At 44.1% G+C, this 18,216-nt stretch overlaps 1 protein-coding gene across 1 annotated transcript in view; it reads left to right on the top strand.

Annotated features, from left to right (window-relative positions):
• Positions 1 to 869: 869 nt before the first annotated feature.
• Positions 870 to 18,216, top strand: part of slit1b (slit homolog 1b) — a gene marked incomplete at both ends in the record, with an annotated part of 121,692 nt that continues 104,345 nt past the window's right edge. The window contains 3 exons of the mRNA XM_080722501.1: positions 870 to 895; positions 2,786 to 2,857; positions 4,849 to 5,178. Of these exons, the coding sequence (XP_080578627.1) occupies positions 870 to 895; positions 2,786 to 2,857; positions 4,849 to 5,178 (428 nt within the window). The remainder of the gene's footprint in view (positions 896 to 2,785; positions 2,858 to 4,848; positions 5,179 to 18,216) is intronic.

Here is an 18,216-nt window from a genome sequence, read left to right as displayed (position 1 = left end):
ATGTGTCTGTCTTTTTTTTCTCTCTCTCTCTTTAACCTTCAGGTGGATCTTCTGTATCATTCTTATTTGCAAGGATGTCCTGACATGGAGTGTCTTTAATATTAATATATTTCCCCAGGTATTGGCTCAGTGTCCCATACTGGTATTGGTGTATTCCTAGTGTTGAATTAGAGTGTTTGTGGATGTAGAAATGATGGGTTTGTTGAAAGTGATTGCATTTGTGTGCTATTCTAAGTGCAGATGGATTCTTAAACCATCTGTCCCTTTTGTGTTTTAAATGGTGTCACATTTGATTTGAACACTGGTGTTTATATATGCATATTTAATTAATTTACTACCAATTTGACAATTTAGTTCTGTCCTCTGCTTGATATTTTACAGACCCAATTGTTTCTGATTACCATTTCTTTTGCCACATTTTATTTACCTATTTATTAAGACATTGTTTCTTTTAATTTTTAAGAACAAAACCAATATCATGTAGTTGTATGTAACAAAATATTTTGGTTTATTTTGCCTTTCAAATTTTTAAAGCTTGCTTTGAAGACCATCGGCCAAAGTCGGTGATAACACTGGGGTGAATTGCGCATTTGCGCAAAGGTTATTTTCTTATTATTCTTTCTTAGAAATGCACATCAGAGCCTTATAACCTTGCCTATGAATGTGACATGACCTTTTTCCTTAGAAAATGTGAAATGGTTTGACCAGACAAACAAACTGTGGATATGGTCACCTGGGCAGGTGTTGTTTTGGGTGCGCCCCCCCCCCCCACACACACACACACACACACACACACACACACACACACACACCACACACATACACACACTACACTAGAAAACAATAATTGTGTCTCTAATTTAGTCAGGATGTCCAATGCTGAGGTGATAAAGAGGTAGGCCAGTGGTTCTATCAAATGTTTTAATTTTAAGGCCCCCATAACTCTTGAGGAACTGAATGGACCCTTACGGTTACAGACTTGTGAAGGGGACCATTTGGGAACCCTGAGTGTCGCTGGACCCCTACTTTGAGAACCACTGATGTAGGCTATCAATGTGTCTTAAAGGAGTAGTTCACCCCCAAAATGGAGAGTAGAGTTCAATAATATTTTTTGGTTTTTGTCACATTCCTAAGACAAAAGTTTGATTCGAGTAAATTTACCCCCATTGATTCCGGAGAACGAATGGGGGTAAATTTATTGTTATCACATTTTTGTCTTAGGAATGCGACAAAAAACTAAAAATATTATTGAACTCTAGTCTCCATGGCGTGACTAATCAATAGAAAAAAAAGTCATTTTGGGGGTGAACTACTCCTTTAACAGAACCACATTAATACTGTGATGCAATTGATCATCCTACTGTATGACTTAACCCTAGTGAAGTGTTGAATCTATGCTGGTTCTATTCATTACTCATGGAACAATCTTTATGTTTTCATTTATTTTTCTACACTAACATTTTAAGGAGAAACCTGTTCTAAATGTGACATAGAAGTAGATGTAGTACAAAGGACAGGACTTACGGGACTACATTTCAACATGTCAAACATTGTTTTACAGGCCAACCTCTGATCTGTAAAATGTCAACCATGTAAAATTGGTTGGGGAAAGAACATGTAAAATTATTCCTTTGTGTGTCAGTCTCCTTTTGGATTAAATGTGTTTTTCTACACCGACCAGTGTTTCCTTTATTTGCAGAGTTTCTTTCATGATGATCAGGGGTGGGCAACTTTGATGATGGAGAGGGCCACTACAATTTCACACTCACTCACAGGGCCACAATGCATACTACATATCAAAAATAGCCGATCTACAAGCTCAAAACGGTTTTGAGCTTGTAGATCGGCTATTTTTGAATTGGAATCCTGGAAAGTAACTTATTTTATTGTATTAATTTCAAATGCATTTATATGTTCTTGTGTTAACTTTATGAACTTAAATACAAATACATTGGACATAAAAAAAGAACATTTTAATGCTATTCATTAATAAGCTACTAATATTGACTGAAGCATTAAAGCAGGTAATTGTTCCTTGTTTGGAATTGTAACAGCTAAATTAATAATACATCAGTACCCCAATATCAACCTGCGGGCCGCATTAAGTGAAGGTGTGGGGCCGCCAATTGCCCATGTATGATGTAGGCCTAGATTAATTATTTAAAAGGTACCGGACACAATTTTAGTCTGTAGAATGACTGGCTGACATTTCCCAGCTAAATGACTGAGACCCAACCCACCTGCCATGACTTAAATGCTATCATTTAGTGGATAGATGAGGTCTTTAAGAGACTGATTTCACATTATAGGTGAAAATGACGCCCTGGCGCATTTAGTTCACTTGATGGCGCTGTTGTATAATCGAGAAATGTATGACAAATCAAGCAAATGGCACATTTCGCTTTTAACCATCTCTGCCAAATCAAATGATTGACTTCATTGTCTTCACCCAAATATCACTTGTTCTGAGCTTTTCAACAAGATTGCACCAGTTTCTTGGTTCAGTCAGAATTGAAGTTTTGTGACTGAGTGAGTTTCAGGCTCAGCATCTCTCGTCTCGATCACATGCAGTAATTAAACGTCTATATGAACGCTTGCCCCGCTCAGCTGCTGTATTCCTATTTTTCCCGCAGACACCCCACTGCGCCCCTTTGATTCCCATCAAGCGCACTGCGCGCATAGTCTCTACTGCCTGCCATTGGTGTGTTGCTGGCGCTGCTTTTGTAATTGCTCACAGTGCAGAAACTAGGCTGGTGTTTTTAATCATCTTGTCTCTTTGACTCAGTGTTAAGAGCTCCAGCCAGCCGGAGTGGGAGCAGAGAGGAGCTCCCCTCCCTGTCTCAGCCTGCACTCTCCGGTGCTGCTGCTGCTGCTGCTGCTTGTGGCAGCATCATCACCATCATCTCTGCATCTGTTCAACTCTGCTTCCAGCGCTATCGCCTCGACCCGACGGGGACCATCCCATAGCCCGGACGGACTGCCGCTCATGTGATTGGCTAATGTAAAAAAAAAAAAAAAAGAGAGAGACCGAGAAAAAAAAGCAACATCCAAAATTGTAACATAAGTAATCTGCAGCAACAGCAGCAGTCAGTCACACGCTCAGACAAGATTTTTGTACAATGTGGTAAACCTACACGTTCATTATCGCAATGCGATTTGCTGTGAACTTGTTTACTGTTTTTCAATACTTTCTGGCCTATAATGAGTTTCTGTAAACTCATTTACAGCCAGTGGTTACTGGTTGCCCGACAACCCGTTCGAAATTCGATCCTCCCTCCGGACCATGGCATCAAGAGAGACAACCAATTCGACCCAATGATCCAGACGCATTGCTAATGAAAGAGGCGCTCACCGAGTCTCCATAGTTCTAATTGGTGGTGCTGGTGCCATGTGGATTGTGGAGGGGTCCCCCTGCGGATATGTCAACATCTAGTTGTTTCCTTTGTTGCAGATTATCGCCGAATGACTCATTCAATTCAGGGAGGTACAAGTGCAATACACAGCCGATTCGCCTGTGGCCAATTTGTTTTAGCAGCAAGGCCATCGTACTACTACACTACAGTGTAGTAGTACGATGTAGTAGTACGAATACTACAAACAACCCAGAGACCAATCATTACGATTTTTTTCGGGTTTCCTCACTTTACTGCTATGTGGGCAACAACCGCTGAAGCTGTGGCATTTCTCTGGGGATTACACAGCCAGGCTCCACTTGAATTTGAATTTCAAAGCCCTTTCCAGTGAATTCATAATAGACTTAAGTGAGCTCTGAGCTGTCTGTGGCAGCATTTGGTATTCCAGTTATGCCAGTTGTTATGCCAACCCACCAAACCAATTAAACTGCAGCATAGTATGGTGCATTGGTTTGGCAACCTTCTGCATAAGAAATAAAACGAAAATCATTTGTTGTGGTGATACAGAGAGAGAGCGGGGGACTGAGAGGATGAAAAATAGACATGCTAGGAGGTTTTCCTTTTCCAACAATTTCTCTGCCCAGGCTCTCGCAGCCCCAGGCCCTTTTTCTCTTCCCCTGGGGGAAGATGAGAGGGAGAGAGTGAGAGAGAGAGATGGCCCACTGTCACTGGATGTGGCTCCTCTGTGACACCACTGCCACTAAATAGATGTGAGTTCACACAGGGTTCTGCTCTCTGTGTGTGTGTGTGTGTGTGTGTGTGTGTGTGTGTGAGAGAGGGGGGGTCATAGCGTGGGTGGAGTCTCAGGGGCTATTATTTGTAAAAGGTTTTGATGGATGATGGCTGAGAGAGAGAGAGAGAGAGGTAGCGGGTGAGCGAGCGAGGGAGTCCCCCTTTTCCTTTCCTCTCCTTTTTTTCGGTGCCTCACTGTTCTCTCCGTACAGAGAACACAATGACTCAATGAAAACTGGAGGGGAGGAGAGGCACACTCACTGTACTGCTGCACAACACAGGAGAGAGAGAGAGTAATAGAGCTCTACAGGAACACCACAGAGGACACAGGAGACCAGGAGAAGAGCTGTTGGGAGAGAGAGAGAGAGAGAGGACTTTATTAAGACACTGATCAAAGAACAGGAGTATATCCTTTATTTTTTCTCCAGCTGCGTCTCAGAAGCCATCACCCCACCAGGGATCAAGTGTCCAGTCATTCAAGGGCGAAAGCTGAGCTGAACTTCCAAACCCACCTTTCTCCTGTAATTGGTTCCTCTCATCTCTTCCTGTCTTCAAGTTTTTTTTCCCCACCTCCTCTTCTCAAAGCTCCTCTGTGTGTGTGTGAGTGAGAGAGAGAGTGTGTGTGTGTATGTGAGAGTGTGAGTTTCATTTTGAAGGGGAGATAGCAGGGCTGGTCTTTGGAGGTGCATCAGTGCCCCAACAGGTTCACCGCAGCCCTTCTGAGGGTGCTGGGACCACTGGTCCATCCCTGGAGCTTCGTCCTCGGGACCACGTCGCCGGCGGAGGCCATGCCTGGCAGAAGAACCGGACGCGGGGCCCGACCCGAGACAGCGGCGGTGGCAGCGGCACTTCCAGCCACCAGGTCGCGGCAGCATGTGCCAGCGTGGGTGGTGGTCCTCCTCGCCCTGGTCATGTGGGGCGATGGCGTGGCATCGTGCCCGTCCTCCTGCAGCTGCGTGGGCACCACGGTGGACTGTCACGGCCTGGGGGTCCGCACCGTGCCCAAGAACATCCCCAGGGGAACGGAGAGGCTGTGAGTACTCATGTATAGCTGGTCCCGTGTGTGTGTGTGTGTGTGTGTGTGTGTGAGAGGGAGAAAGACACACTTGTGCATACACGTGGGTGTAACTGTATCACTTCAAACTCACAGCCTGTGTATACAGTATATGTCAATTTAAGTGTGTGTGTGTGTGTGTGTGTGTGTGTGTGTGTGTGTGTGTGTGTGTGTGTGTGTGTGTGTGTCTTATATGTTGATTCTTCCTCTGTGCCAGTGGTCTGTTTTACTTCACATCTCTCTCTCTCCATCCCTTTCTCTAACTCTCCAATCCTCTCTCTGTAACTCTCCCACTTTCTCTGGAATTCTCTCTCTCCGGTAAATAAACGAAATAAAAAGGACTCTAGTCTCCAGCAGAGTTCCCCTGCGTTCCCACTGGGAGCTGCTGTATCGTGACTAAAGATCTCATAAACATCTCTGTGCTGCTGCAGAGCACAGTGCAGCTCACCATGCGCGCTGTATACTGAAAGACACCTGCTCCTCTGTCACACTGACACACACTACAGTACAGTATGTGAACTGGGTACATTCCACAGCAAGTGCTTCTCAAAGCTTTTCCTGTCAAGGACCCCCGAATTGATATGTATTTGGCCACAGGCCACTGTCTGAAAAGATTTTGTGCCACGAAGGGACACCCATAAGAGAAGAATTGTGTTACTGTAACTGAAAATCTTTCTAAAATAGCCTATTTACAAACTCACAACGCCTACTGTAGTAGCAAAACTATAACTGTAACAAAACTATATAAAAAAGTACTATTTAACACATTTTTATGCTATATTAACAAATTAGCTGGGGACCCCCTGGACCTGGAACCCCTTTAAGGACCCCTGGGGGTACCCAGACCCCACTTTGAGAACCACTGCATTATAGTATGTGTGTGTTTACCTTATCATGTGCACGAGACACAGTGACGGACACTCTGCCCGGAGCCCTGTCCGCGCCGTGCGTGCGGTATCTGATGGCGTGATGTGTCAGAGTGACATGTTTTCTGCAGGCAGCGGTCTTTAATTACACTGTCTCCCCATTTTGGAGTTGTTCTCGTTGGGTTTGTCTGCACGCGTGTTTCTCTCTTCATCGATCTCTCAATCCCTCTCTCTTCTGTCTTTTTTTCCCCTTTCACTTTCTTGAACCCTAGCATACAAATTCCGGGGGGAACATTAGCCCAAAATAGCAGATCTACAAGCTCACAACATGTCACGTCTACTCCAAATCTACTCAGATTTGGAGTAGTAGAAAAAAAGCGCATGAAGTGGCTAAGCATTATACGGTGAGAAACTAAAATAGCCAATAGCTCACAATGCATTGCATCGCGAGATTCGTGACATATTGTGAGCTTGTAGATCTGCATTTTTGCCCCTGTAAAGTGAAAATGTTTCTCAAATAGGGAAGACGGGGTTCATGTAATCTCTCGCTCTCCTCTTCTCTGCCTCTCTCCTATCTGAGCGTATCTATGAGGGTCTAAGCTAGCGGGCAGAGTGAGCATGTGCACGCGTGCGTGTGCCCGTGAGCTGTGTGTGTGTGTGTGTGTGCGTCCCAGGTACCAGAGTGTATGCGTGTGAATTATTGATGCTCCCGGGGGAGCGGTGCGTCTGCGTGTCAGTGTGTCAGACACACTATATCCTCCCCATCCTCTGGTTTACCGTAGCCTGGAAGAGAGTATCCCCTCAGTGACTCACAGCTCCTTGGCTTGTCGGGGTCAAGGTGAAACCACCTCCAGAGGAGGCCACGAGCCGGCAGCACATCCACCAGCCCGCACTGCCACTACCAGCTGTGATTCTTCTCGACCCTTTTTCATTTCAAAGGCCCTCGATTTGATGAAAAGAAAATGTGGGACTGTGGGACTTCGGTTACTGTAAAATCCTCAGCGTTTATTTAACTCGGAGAGTGTACAAATGGACCCGTGAAGGTCCATTTTGGTTGCACTTGTACACTCCCAGTAACCTCGCGCCACCAGGCTTTCCACTGCAGAGGAAAGCCTGGCATTCAGTCTAAAACTGTGAGCCGTCTGATCCGGTTGGCTCCCCACGTAATGCTAATCAATTAGTTAATTCTTACTAGTCGCGCTACAAGTTAGAATAAAAGTTGAACATACCAAGCAATTATTATACCAAAAGAAACAAAACGATTATACCAAACGAAACAAATTTTAAACTAGGGGGATCATTTTGGAGGTGCATGGCTGGGGAGCGTGTCGCTGTTACTACATCTCATCTTTCCGACACCCGACTCTAACCCTCACCCTAACCTTAACCTCCGTAGAATGAGTCGCTAACCCTCCGGTCGAAAGGATGGGCGTTCGCAAAAGCGAGATTTCCCCGCATGGCACCAGAGGTTCCAGTCGTGTGTTCTGACCGCCTGATATTTTGTATGAATGTGGCGGAGGTCACCTCTAGATGTTAGGGTCACATTTACGTCATTCGGTATGACGTACAGTAGCTATAGAACATGATTCCTACCAGAACGTTACGCTATCTCTTATCTATCTCTTTGTCTGGCTAAGATACACATGTCGTAACGCGGTTATGCCGCACCAGGGTTTCTCATTTACACACAAGCTTCATACTGGTGTTTCAGAATTCTTACGTATAACAAACGAGAACACTGCGGCTTGGCCCAGCTTTGGCGTTTACCCTTTTGACCTTTGCGGATAGTTCCCCCTTTTCCCCTGTCCAAACACCCCCCGTGAAAAGTGCTGCTCCAGACAGATAGTGGCCTTACACAGAGGCAACGGAGACAGGGCTCTCCTGCCCCGCAGTGGAATGAAGGGAGTTATTAAAGTGCTATTTGTTAAAGGTCTTGTTGGCCAATTAGCATGTAAAGTGATCTGCGTGTGTTAGCTGGTTGCTTAGCCGCTGGGGGAAGATTCAGTCTGTCTGGCTATCCGCGCCAGCTCAGCCTCAGACACTCTCAACGTGTGAATATACCGTATGTGTGTGCATGCGTGTTTAGATAGCGTGTGTGTGTGTGTGTGTGTGTGTGTGTGTGTGTGTGTGTGTGTGTGTGTGTGTGTGTGTGTGTTTGCACATGCACACTTGTGGGGCAGTATTCCCTGGGTGACGGCCAGCAATAAGAGGGTCATTTATCAAGGTGACTGCACCAGTCAAACTATATTCCCGCTCCGCTCTCCTGGGTATTGTCACGGCAACGTTGAAAAATGGATGCCCCTTTGGGCTCCGGGGGGAATGGTTATTTGAGCGAGGAGGAGAAGGATTTTCTGTGTGTGTGTGTGTGTGTGTGTGTGTGTGTGTGTGTGTGTGTGTGTGTGTGTGTGTGTGTGTGTGTGTGTGTGTGTGTGTGTGTGTGTGTGTGTGTGTGTGTGTGTGTGTGTGTGTGTGTGTGTGTGTGTGTGTGTGTTTGTAGGGTCTTTTTCATTGTGTGTGTGAAGGGGCCACAATGGCTGATGCTGTATGGCTTATTGCTCGGAAATGCCTCTGTAGCCTTCAGAGTAGAAATTGTCAACTTTTATTAGCAGATAAAAGTTGTAGGCATTGCTGCTGTCTGAAGGAATGAAACACAATTTACAATTTAGGCATTAAGCAGATCCAAGGTGACTTACAAAGTGCAAGATCAGAGGAAATGGCATGAACCCTAATCGACAAGTGATGGTAAATGGTCAAAATAAAAGCCTGGGTTCCCGAGGCTAATGGTCAAGTAAATAGAGTGCAAAGTAAACAATGTAGTGCTATTGATTGATTGATTGAAGAATTTATTAGAAGTTTGCAATAGAAAAAAGTACAGTTTCATGACAGTACAAATCACTGGTACAAGGTCAACTAAAAGGAGATCCTAGAAAGCCGAGGCTTATTTCCACAGGAACCACACTTTAAGTATCTCATATAACATTGAAAGACAGACGGATAGAACATAGTACTTTATCTAGGATAATATCAGTTTCAAAAGCATAACATGAAATACAAAGGCAGAAAAAAAGGGTGGGAGGAGCATGGGGGCTTAGTCTATTTACAAGTCACGGGTAGCAGCCACCTGAAGGTGACTTTTTGCTACATAGTAACTAGGATACCAGGTAAACATCAAACCTAGCATCTGTCTAAACAACAGGCTAAATCTAAATAACAAGTGAACATGTAAACAGTGAATCTATCTAAATAACATGAATATGAACAATTAACCGACATACATTACATCTGCATATACGTATAACTGCCATAGAATGCCTGCTATTGTGTGATCTATGCAGGCTGTATGACACTGAGTGATACATTGTTTAAGAGAGAGGAGGTTTGTGATAGCTATTTGTTCTGTAGTCATTGGAAGGTTGAGATTACCCCAAACTTACTATCCTTATAGTTTTGGGGGTTACTTTATAATAGTCTACTGTTATGTTTGGCCCCTGTGGGTTTGAAACATCAGTACATTGCCAGGACTTTTTGTCAGGACCTTTTTGGTGTTATCCCTTCAGACAAAGTACGGTATTTTGACTGTACTCTGTTACTGTTTGCATTTCTGTTTGATTAATTTCAAATGTAGTCCTACAACCGGCCATGTTGAGGACCAACACTTACATTTGAAACCCATGTGAATAGGGTTAACCCTAACCCTAACCCAATGAATAAAGTATTCAATCAATCATTCAGTCAATCAAGTACACTACAAAAGTGTTAAAATTCAATTGAAATAAATAAATACATTAAATAAATAAAAAGTGTATGCACTTTATTTTATGTGTTTTGTGTTTTTGGTAACATGCTGATCCAGAGATGTGGGGTCCAGGGACCCTCAGGTTTCCCAAACAGTGGGTCAGGACCAATTGTGGGTCACGGACCAATTTTTATGGGTCGTGACTTGCGAGTAAATATCCCCTTTCCATTTCTTTAATGATTTCAGGATTTTAGTTTAAACAAACAAACAAAAAAAAATCATTTCAAAACAATTGTTCAAAAGTATTTGATGAATAAAATGAAAAAAATCGAATATTTTCCAGAAGTAGCCGCTCTACAAGCTCGGAAGGCGGTGTGAAGCAACACGTTGTAGATCTGCTGTTTTCATTAGTTAGGGGTTAGTGCAAACATCTAATTCCTCTTTTGGGTCTTGAGCTAAAAGTTTGGGAACCACTGCCTTAAGGGGCTTCCAATCCAAATGTACCCTTACAACGGCTCCATTTAGTTTACACTCTCAGAGTTTCGGGGGGTCCTTAAACGTTTGAGAACCTCTGGTTCTACTGGTTGCTCACATCTCCTGCCCCCCCAGTAGGTGGTTAAGGACCAGCCACAGGCTGTTGACATGTCATTTGGAGGTCAAAAGGTCAGCACCACCAACTCTATCCTGACCGACAGGCCAGAGAAAACCTCCATGGGAAATTTAAACAAACCCTGGCAGTGTGTGTGAGAGAGAGGGAAAGTGAATTTAAGTGTGTCTCTGCGTGAGTGCGTGTGCGTTTGTGTGTGTGTGAGTTTGAGAAAGTGTGCTTAACCCATTTAGGCATAGAATTATTGAATGCTTTAACCAGTGAAAAAATAGCAGATATACAAGCTCACAGCGCGGCACCGAGTGCCTCGCTGCGAGCTTGTAGATCTGCTATTTTTGAAAAAAGTTGTGAAAATGTGTGCAAATCTTTGAATATATGCATTTTTAAAGCGAACGATTGTAACTCAAATTTTGCTTCTGGGTGGTCCCTGGAACTAAATATTTTGAGATAGGGGGTCCGTGGCCAAATAAATATCATTTTGGGGGTCCTTCACATGAAAAGGTTTGAGAACCACTGACATAGTAGTCTCTCAAGAACAGACTAAAGCCCTTTGCACACAGGCGCGTTTAACCGCACGGATAAAACGGACAATATCATTTTTTGAAAAGCAAACAATGATTCTCTATGACCTCATGCACACCGGCTCCGAATTAGCCGTGTGACGAGTGGCTGCCGCCGTGCGGTTTTTTCTCGATCGAACCCAGTTCGATTCGTGCGTCAAGACGCACGAATCGAATCGCATGCGGTAAAAAACTCATCACTCCTTTTATGACTCCTTTTTGGATCCGCAGCGCCGATTCCGCACAGCCTTGCACACCAAATCCAATGCGTTTTATTCATGCCACAAACGAAAAAAACGCAACTGTCCTGTGTGCAAAGGGCTTAACTGAGCTCCTTTTAAGTGAAAGGGACCTTTTCTGTGACGATAGCTGGCCAGATTGCTGACATAGAAACATAGGTTTATCCAAAAATCTTAGAAGGATTCAAAAGACACTCATAGAATCGGGTCAAAATTCGAATTTTCACGACTTTTAAAAAATAGCAGATCTACAAGCTCGCAGCGCGGCACTCGGTGCCGCGCTGTGAGCTTGTATATCTGCTGTTTTTCAATAGTTAAAGCATACGATAATGATACACTATATAGTGTACCCGTTCTGAATGGGTTTTAATATCATAGTCGGGGATCTGTGCACATCACGGACGCTCCAAACCAAACAAATCCCTGCAAGGCTTGGAGCCACGCGCAGCAGTCAATCGCACACCGCACACAGCGGACTGAAACAGCACAGTCTCTGGCTCTGGTTTGTCCACTGTCTGTGTAGTGCTTCCATGTGTGTGTGTGTGTGTGTTCTCAGACTGCTTCCCCTATTTACATCTCTCAGATGCTGGTTATGGAATCTGCACGCGTCCAATAATGGCCCCATCCTGGATGTAGGGGGCTCTCTTGAAATTGAACCACTTAAACCCTACAGTATATCGTCGTTGTCGGGTGGAAACCTTGTATGTCCAAAACCGTTTGTTTTGGATTTATCATTTTAAAAATGATTTAAACTAGTGAAAACAGCCGATCTACAAGCACACAACGCCTCGCGGTGCGAGGCGTTGTGTGCTTGTAGATTGGCTGTTTTCACTACTTTTGTGCGATGGCCATATGATGAAGCAGTGCTTTACTTTGCGGGAAAAAATTACAAATTTGAAACTTGGAGATACAAGGTTTCTGCCCGACAGTGACGATATGCTTAGTTGACCGGAGTCCCACAGGGGTCTATACTAGGCCGGTAGGCCCCCTCCTTTTTGTCCCCTCTACTCACAATATCGTCACTGGAGATAGCCGTCGCATTGTCACCCATTGTGAGCGTGTAGGTCTGCAGTTGGTTTATGCTTCATCTATCTACATACAGATTCACGGAATCTGTGTGTGTGTGTGTGTGTGTGTGTGTGTGTGTGTGTGTGTGTCTGACCTTCTCGCTCATAAAACGAGGACCGCCTGTCGTCTGACCCATCAACTTCAAATATGATCGTGTGTTTGTGTGCTTGCGTACGTATGTATGATGAGTAAGCACACAGACTGACTGACAGTGACCACAGACAGACACAGTCTGGCCTCAAGTTCAACTCAAGAACGTAGAATCTAGCCTCAAGTTGTCTTTCTGTGGGAAAAGAACAACCTTAATGGATAAAAATCGATCGGGACTGACTCCAGTTCTGCAAACTATATCGTCCGTTGCTTTGCATTTCCCCAGACAAAATGTAGAAATGTTTGAAGAGGGGGATTTGTCACCCACTTTAACTGAATCTCCGCGCTTCCTTGTGAGCTGTCACTGGGAGGGATGTTTTAACATTTTCTCCATTTTCTCTGCCTGTCTCTTGAAATGTATGCCTTTTACAATAATGTTTCTCTCAGCCTCTCAATATCTCTCTCCTCTCCGTGTTCCTTCATTCTCCCGTTCTACTCATCTCATTTCTCTCCTCTCCTTTTTTTTGTATTTCGTCTCCTGTCTCGATCTGTCCCTCATAATAATCTCTCTATTTCCCCCGCGGCCCCTCCACAACCTCAGAGGCAGGGATGCAACTAATTAAGTGTCACTAATCGTGCGTCTACCGTCTACCGCTCCTGCTCGTGTGTGTGTGTGTGTGTGTGTGTGTGTGTGTGTGTGTGTGTGTGTGTGTGTGTGTGTGTGTGTGTGTGTGTGTGTGTGTGTGTGTGTGTGTGTGTGTGTGTGTGTGTGTGTGTGTGTGTGTGTGTGTGTGTGTGTGTGTGTGTGTGTGGGTGTGCGCGTGCGCATGTGTGTACCTGAGCGTGGGTGATAACCGAGGGGCTGATTAAGTATATGAGGTGACATCACTCAGACAGACGGAGCGGAGGGAAGGAGGTGTAATTAGTCTGTGTGTGTGTGTGTGTGTGTGTGTGTGTGTGTGTGTGTGTGTGTGTGTGTGTGTGTGTGTGTGTGTGTGTGTGTGTGTGTGTGTGTCTCTGACAAATCTCCCTCTCTCTCCCAGAGGTGTCTCTCTGTTAGCCACATCATCACTTCACTTTCATTACTGGGTGGGGAGGGACAGGTGGTGGAAAGTAACTAAAGTACATTTACTCGAGTACTGTTCTGAAGCACAATTCTGAAGTACTTTTACTTTTTAACTATTTTGAAAAACATTTTTAAATAGTTCAAATAGCTGATCTACAAGCTCACAACGTGTCGATAGACCGGCTATTTGAAGTATTTCAAAATGTTTTTTTTTTTTTTTTTTCTTTTTTTTTTTTTCAAAATAGTAAAAAAGGCAAAGAGGTTTATGGGTTATGGGTTTAGCATGGAAGAAAATAGGGCCCTTATTGTTAAAGTTACTTTCCAGACCGTGCACTCTGTAAGAATGCTTAGAGAGATTGAGACGAGTTGGAGTCCTGCTTGCTTCCTTGATGTAACGATATTATTACAACAACACAACTATTTCCAAAATGTGGTGCCCAAAATTGGGGAGTTCTATCTAGTCAGCATCTCTGCCTCTGTCGAGTGGGATATTCTCTCCATCACACACACGCAACACGCACACACACTCTCTGTTTGGTGTGGCTGTATGGGTGGGATGTGCGTTCACACGCCCCACTAGGCCCAGCGTTGTGCACAGATGCTCAATTGATTAGCGGATTAGAATTAGTCATCTGCACCGATTGACCACACGCGTGGGCTTTTATGCAGCTGACTGCACCGTGTGTCTGCCAGCCGGTCTGTCTGTCTGTCTGTCTGTCTGTCTGTCTGTCTGTCTGTCTGCTTGTCAGCTTGTCTGTCTCTCAGTATGGCTTTGTTTATAGTCTGGGTTCATTAATGAACTGAACTGAGCATTAGTATTTAGCTGACTTGCTATTGTGTAGCTTGTGTTTATCAAAGGTTTGTGACTAGCTAGGTTTTGCACGCACGCACGCACGCACGCACGCACGCTGCTCATTAGTTAGTGTGTTTTATATGGTTATGTGGTTTTATAACAGTGGCTCTCAAACTTTTTTAATTTCAAGGACCCCCATTTTTATATGCATTAGGCCACGGACACCCATAACTCTGAGAGTGTTAAAAAGGGAGCCTTACAGACCGGCATGGTTGCATTCGGTTCTTACCAACAATCATTTAGACCCCAGTATCAGAACTGGACCACATGTACTGTACTTGTGGGTTTGTTTTGCCCTGTTCCAGGATGGGTGGAGTTTGCCACATACAAGGTACACCATTAAATGTAGACCGTCACAGGAACATTGATGGTGAGTTCTTTTCTGAACTAATGTATTATTAGTATAGTATAAGGGTTAGGCTTACCACACCAGTTTTCTGAGAACAAGAATGAAAACCAATAAAAAACAGTATTTCTTGGCACAACAGAAACATAGCCTTCAAATTTGAAGTTGAATTTAAATTAATTACACACAGCTGTTAAAGCATGTGGAAGGACGGCCCTGTTGTGTGTGTTGGCAGCGACGTGCCATTATAAGCACATGAATGGGAACCTGTGAATGAAACACAAAGTGGCAGTGTTATGACTTAGCACTGTTTTGATATTGATAAAGGTGGAACACATAGTTCAGGATTTGTTAAAAGCGTTGTTTTTTAGAATGACTGTGTGGCTCACTCAGTCTGTTCTTGTGGTCATTTGAAATTGACAGTGGAACTTTGGTAGAATGTTGCATACTCCACGTGGCCGCGATATAAGTTCAAGTATTGTCAATCATCTTTTATCATTCGCTCCTGTGCTCCATGCGAGGGGAATAAGGCAAAGTGAATTCGGACTGTATAATATTGTCCTGGAAAGTGAAATGGCTCTATGCATGATACAGTATATTAATGATTGAATTGGAAAAAGGATCTCTGGCGCCACATAAATGGATTGGTCAACCAATGTACTCATGTTACACGAGTGACGATGATGACAATGTACTAGTTATCTGCAACACAATTTACAATAAAAACAGTAAACAATGTGAAAATAATGATCAAGCTAAATATAAGATAAAAAAGAGAACAATTTATAGTTAATGTTCAGGTAGTGTATTGATTGATTGATTGAATACTTTATTAACATTTTGCTAAGACTACAGAGATACAGTTATACATGCAATATTTAAACATACTGAATATACAAGAAATCATCAATATTAGCAGCACTAAAAGTATTTTTAACAGGAAAAACAGTGGGGGTAATTTCTTTTGACTTGTCTATAGGTCCAGTTGCAAATTGCTCTTTTATGGCAGTTTTGAAGGAGGGTAGGGAGTCACACTTTTTGATGGTTGTTGGAAGCAGGGCATTCCACATTTCGGTGGCATAATAGTATTAATTCATCCCCATGTATGTGCCGAATCTGGAGGGAATGAGATCGATGGACCTCCCTCTGGCACAAAGAATAACACTCATTATTATTATTATTATTTCTTTTTTTAAAGTGCGTCTTAAAAACTCATTTGTAGCCGATCCCGAGTATACTCGCGAAAAATACTCGAGTATTTAGAGTGCCGATCCCGAGTATACTCGCGTAATATACTGTATATACAGTAAAGCTGGCAATCTTACCGTACGGTCCGTTGGAAAGTGCTGGCACGGATGGACTCGCCGATTCATCATCATCGCGCATCCACGTGCACACAATAGTGATCCCTTAACATGGAAGCTGACGGTCTATCTCATCTTTGATGTCCATTTTCTCCAAAAAACACTTTTGAAGCCAAGGATGGCATTGGATTCTCGCTAAAATAGTACAAGCTGAAAGGCATCGATCCGCCATTACTGTGTACACATGTGACGACAAGACTTCCGGGTAAAAAAAAGGGTAGTCAAAAATGAATTGTTTGCGCAATCTACTTCCGGCCTTCAAAATAAGAGACTGGCCGCGGACGGAGCCTGCGAACAGCAGCTTGGACATTTTAACCCGTTCATGTCTGGAGCACTAAATGAGTTAAGATGCCGCTTAAAAACATCAATGCTGGGTGTGTTCCTAGTCCCGTTTGTAAGGGCATTCCACAGCTGTGGTGGAGCAAGGCAGCAGGAGGTTTGGTGACCCAGAGTTTTGAGTTTCCTGCAGGGCTGTTGGAGTTATGTGGAGCCAACAGAACGTAGGGTTTTTATTAACCACCATAACCCTGGCAACCCTATTTTGGGCTTGTCATTGACAGGTGAAAATTCTCAAAAACTGCCTAGTCCTGTTATGTCTGATTTACTTTGGTGTACACCGGGGTCACCCGGTGAAAAGGCCTGATCTACAAGCTCACGTTACGATGGCTTGTAGATTGGCTATTTTTGCCACCCCACACGGTCGTATGAGGAAATCTAATAAATCAGGCTGAAGTAGTGGTTTCACTCGCAGAGCTGGAGGCGGGAGCTCAACCACGAACTGCTTTACAGGTGAGAGTTTGTAAATCAATACCAGAGCCTGTGGCGATTGGAGAGTACAGGTCAGGAGTGATGCTATGCGAGTTGGAAGGGGAGTGAATGTAAGGATTTAAGCAGTAAGCCGGAGAGCAGTACATTGCTGGAGTCAATCCTGGGTATATTGTACGTTGAACATCACTTATTTTTCCTTGTTCTCCTCCGTTTTCCTTTCTCTCTCTTTCTGGAAATAATAACTATGGAGCATGTGCGAAAACACATTTCACCCGCTGTTTTACACCTGTAAACCTGTGATGTGGCAATGAAGCTCACTCTGATTCCAGCAGAAGGTCATACTGCTGGTTCTATAGAGGAGATGCTGTGACATCGGTCACTTTCAATCTGGTGTCCCTAAACTTGGGGCACATCTTTGGTTTTTCTGCCTTTATTGATAGTATATAGAGAGAGAGAAAATGGGGATGTACAGAGAGAGAAATGGGGAGAGAGATGGGGAGTGACACGCAGCAAAGGTCGTCTGGATTGGGATTCGAACCAGCGACACACTATATATATTTTTTTTAACATAGCAGATCTACAAGCAACACGTCTGATGTCGCATTGTGACGCTTTGTGAGCTTGTAGGCTAGAGTAGCATATAGTTTTAAAGTGCTCATAGTCGCTTCTTAGGGCTTGTATTCATAGACCTGATTGCTTATTTCTCTAGGATTTTGCTACATGCAAAAAAGAAACATGCACACATGCACGTGCTAATCCTGACCAACTCTCCTTATGCCTACTGTCTTCACAAATCCCATTTATGTTCTCTCTCTCTCTCTTCTCTCTCTCTCTCTCTCTCTCTCTCTCTCTCTCTCTCTCTCGCTCTCTCTCTCTACGCAAACATCTTATTTCATCCTATCTTATCGCCCACTCCCTCCCTCCCTCCCTCCCTCCCTCCCTCTCTTCATTCCTTGCTTGCTTGCCTTCCTTTCTAAACTAATAGGGTAGAGAATGGCCTGAGCGGGCCATTTCAGAGGAGGGAATCAACTGCTTCAGTGCGCACTGAGGCTATTAGCGTGTACTGTTATATGTGCTGTGTGTGGTTGAATTGCACAGCGTGTGTGTGTGTGTGTGTGTGTGTGTGTGTGTGTGTGTGTGTGTGTGTGTGTGTGTGTGTGTGTGTGTGTGTGTGTGTGTGTGTGTGTGTGTGTGTGTGTGTGTGTGTGTGTGTGTGTTGTGTGTGTGTGTGTGTGTTTGAGAGAGAGAGAGAGAGAGAGAGACGCGTTCTGCTTTAATGAGCTATTGTTTGGTGGAGTCGCCACTTGAGGGGAGTCTGCCGCTCGACTGACCCCTGACCCGACAATACCGCGCAAAACCCAATTAGCCATGCCTCATCACTCTGAGTGTGTGTGTGTGTGTGTGTGTGTGTGTGTGTGTGTGTGTGTGTGTGTGTGTGTGTGTGTGTCTGTGTG

The sequence above is a fragment of the Nannobrachium achirus genome (assembly GCF_963921795.1).
Source record: "Nannobrachium achirus genome assembly, chromosome: 3".
Lineage (NCBI taxonomy): Eukaryota > Metazoa > Chordata > Actinopteri > Myctophiformes > Myctophidae > Nannobrachium > Nannobrachium achirus.
The sequence above is the reverse complement of the archived record's forward strand: the minus strand, read 5'-3'. Positions and strand labels throughout refer to the sequence as shown.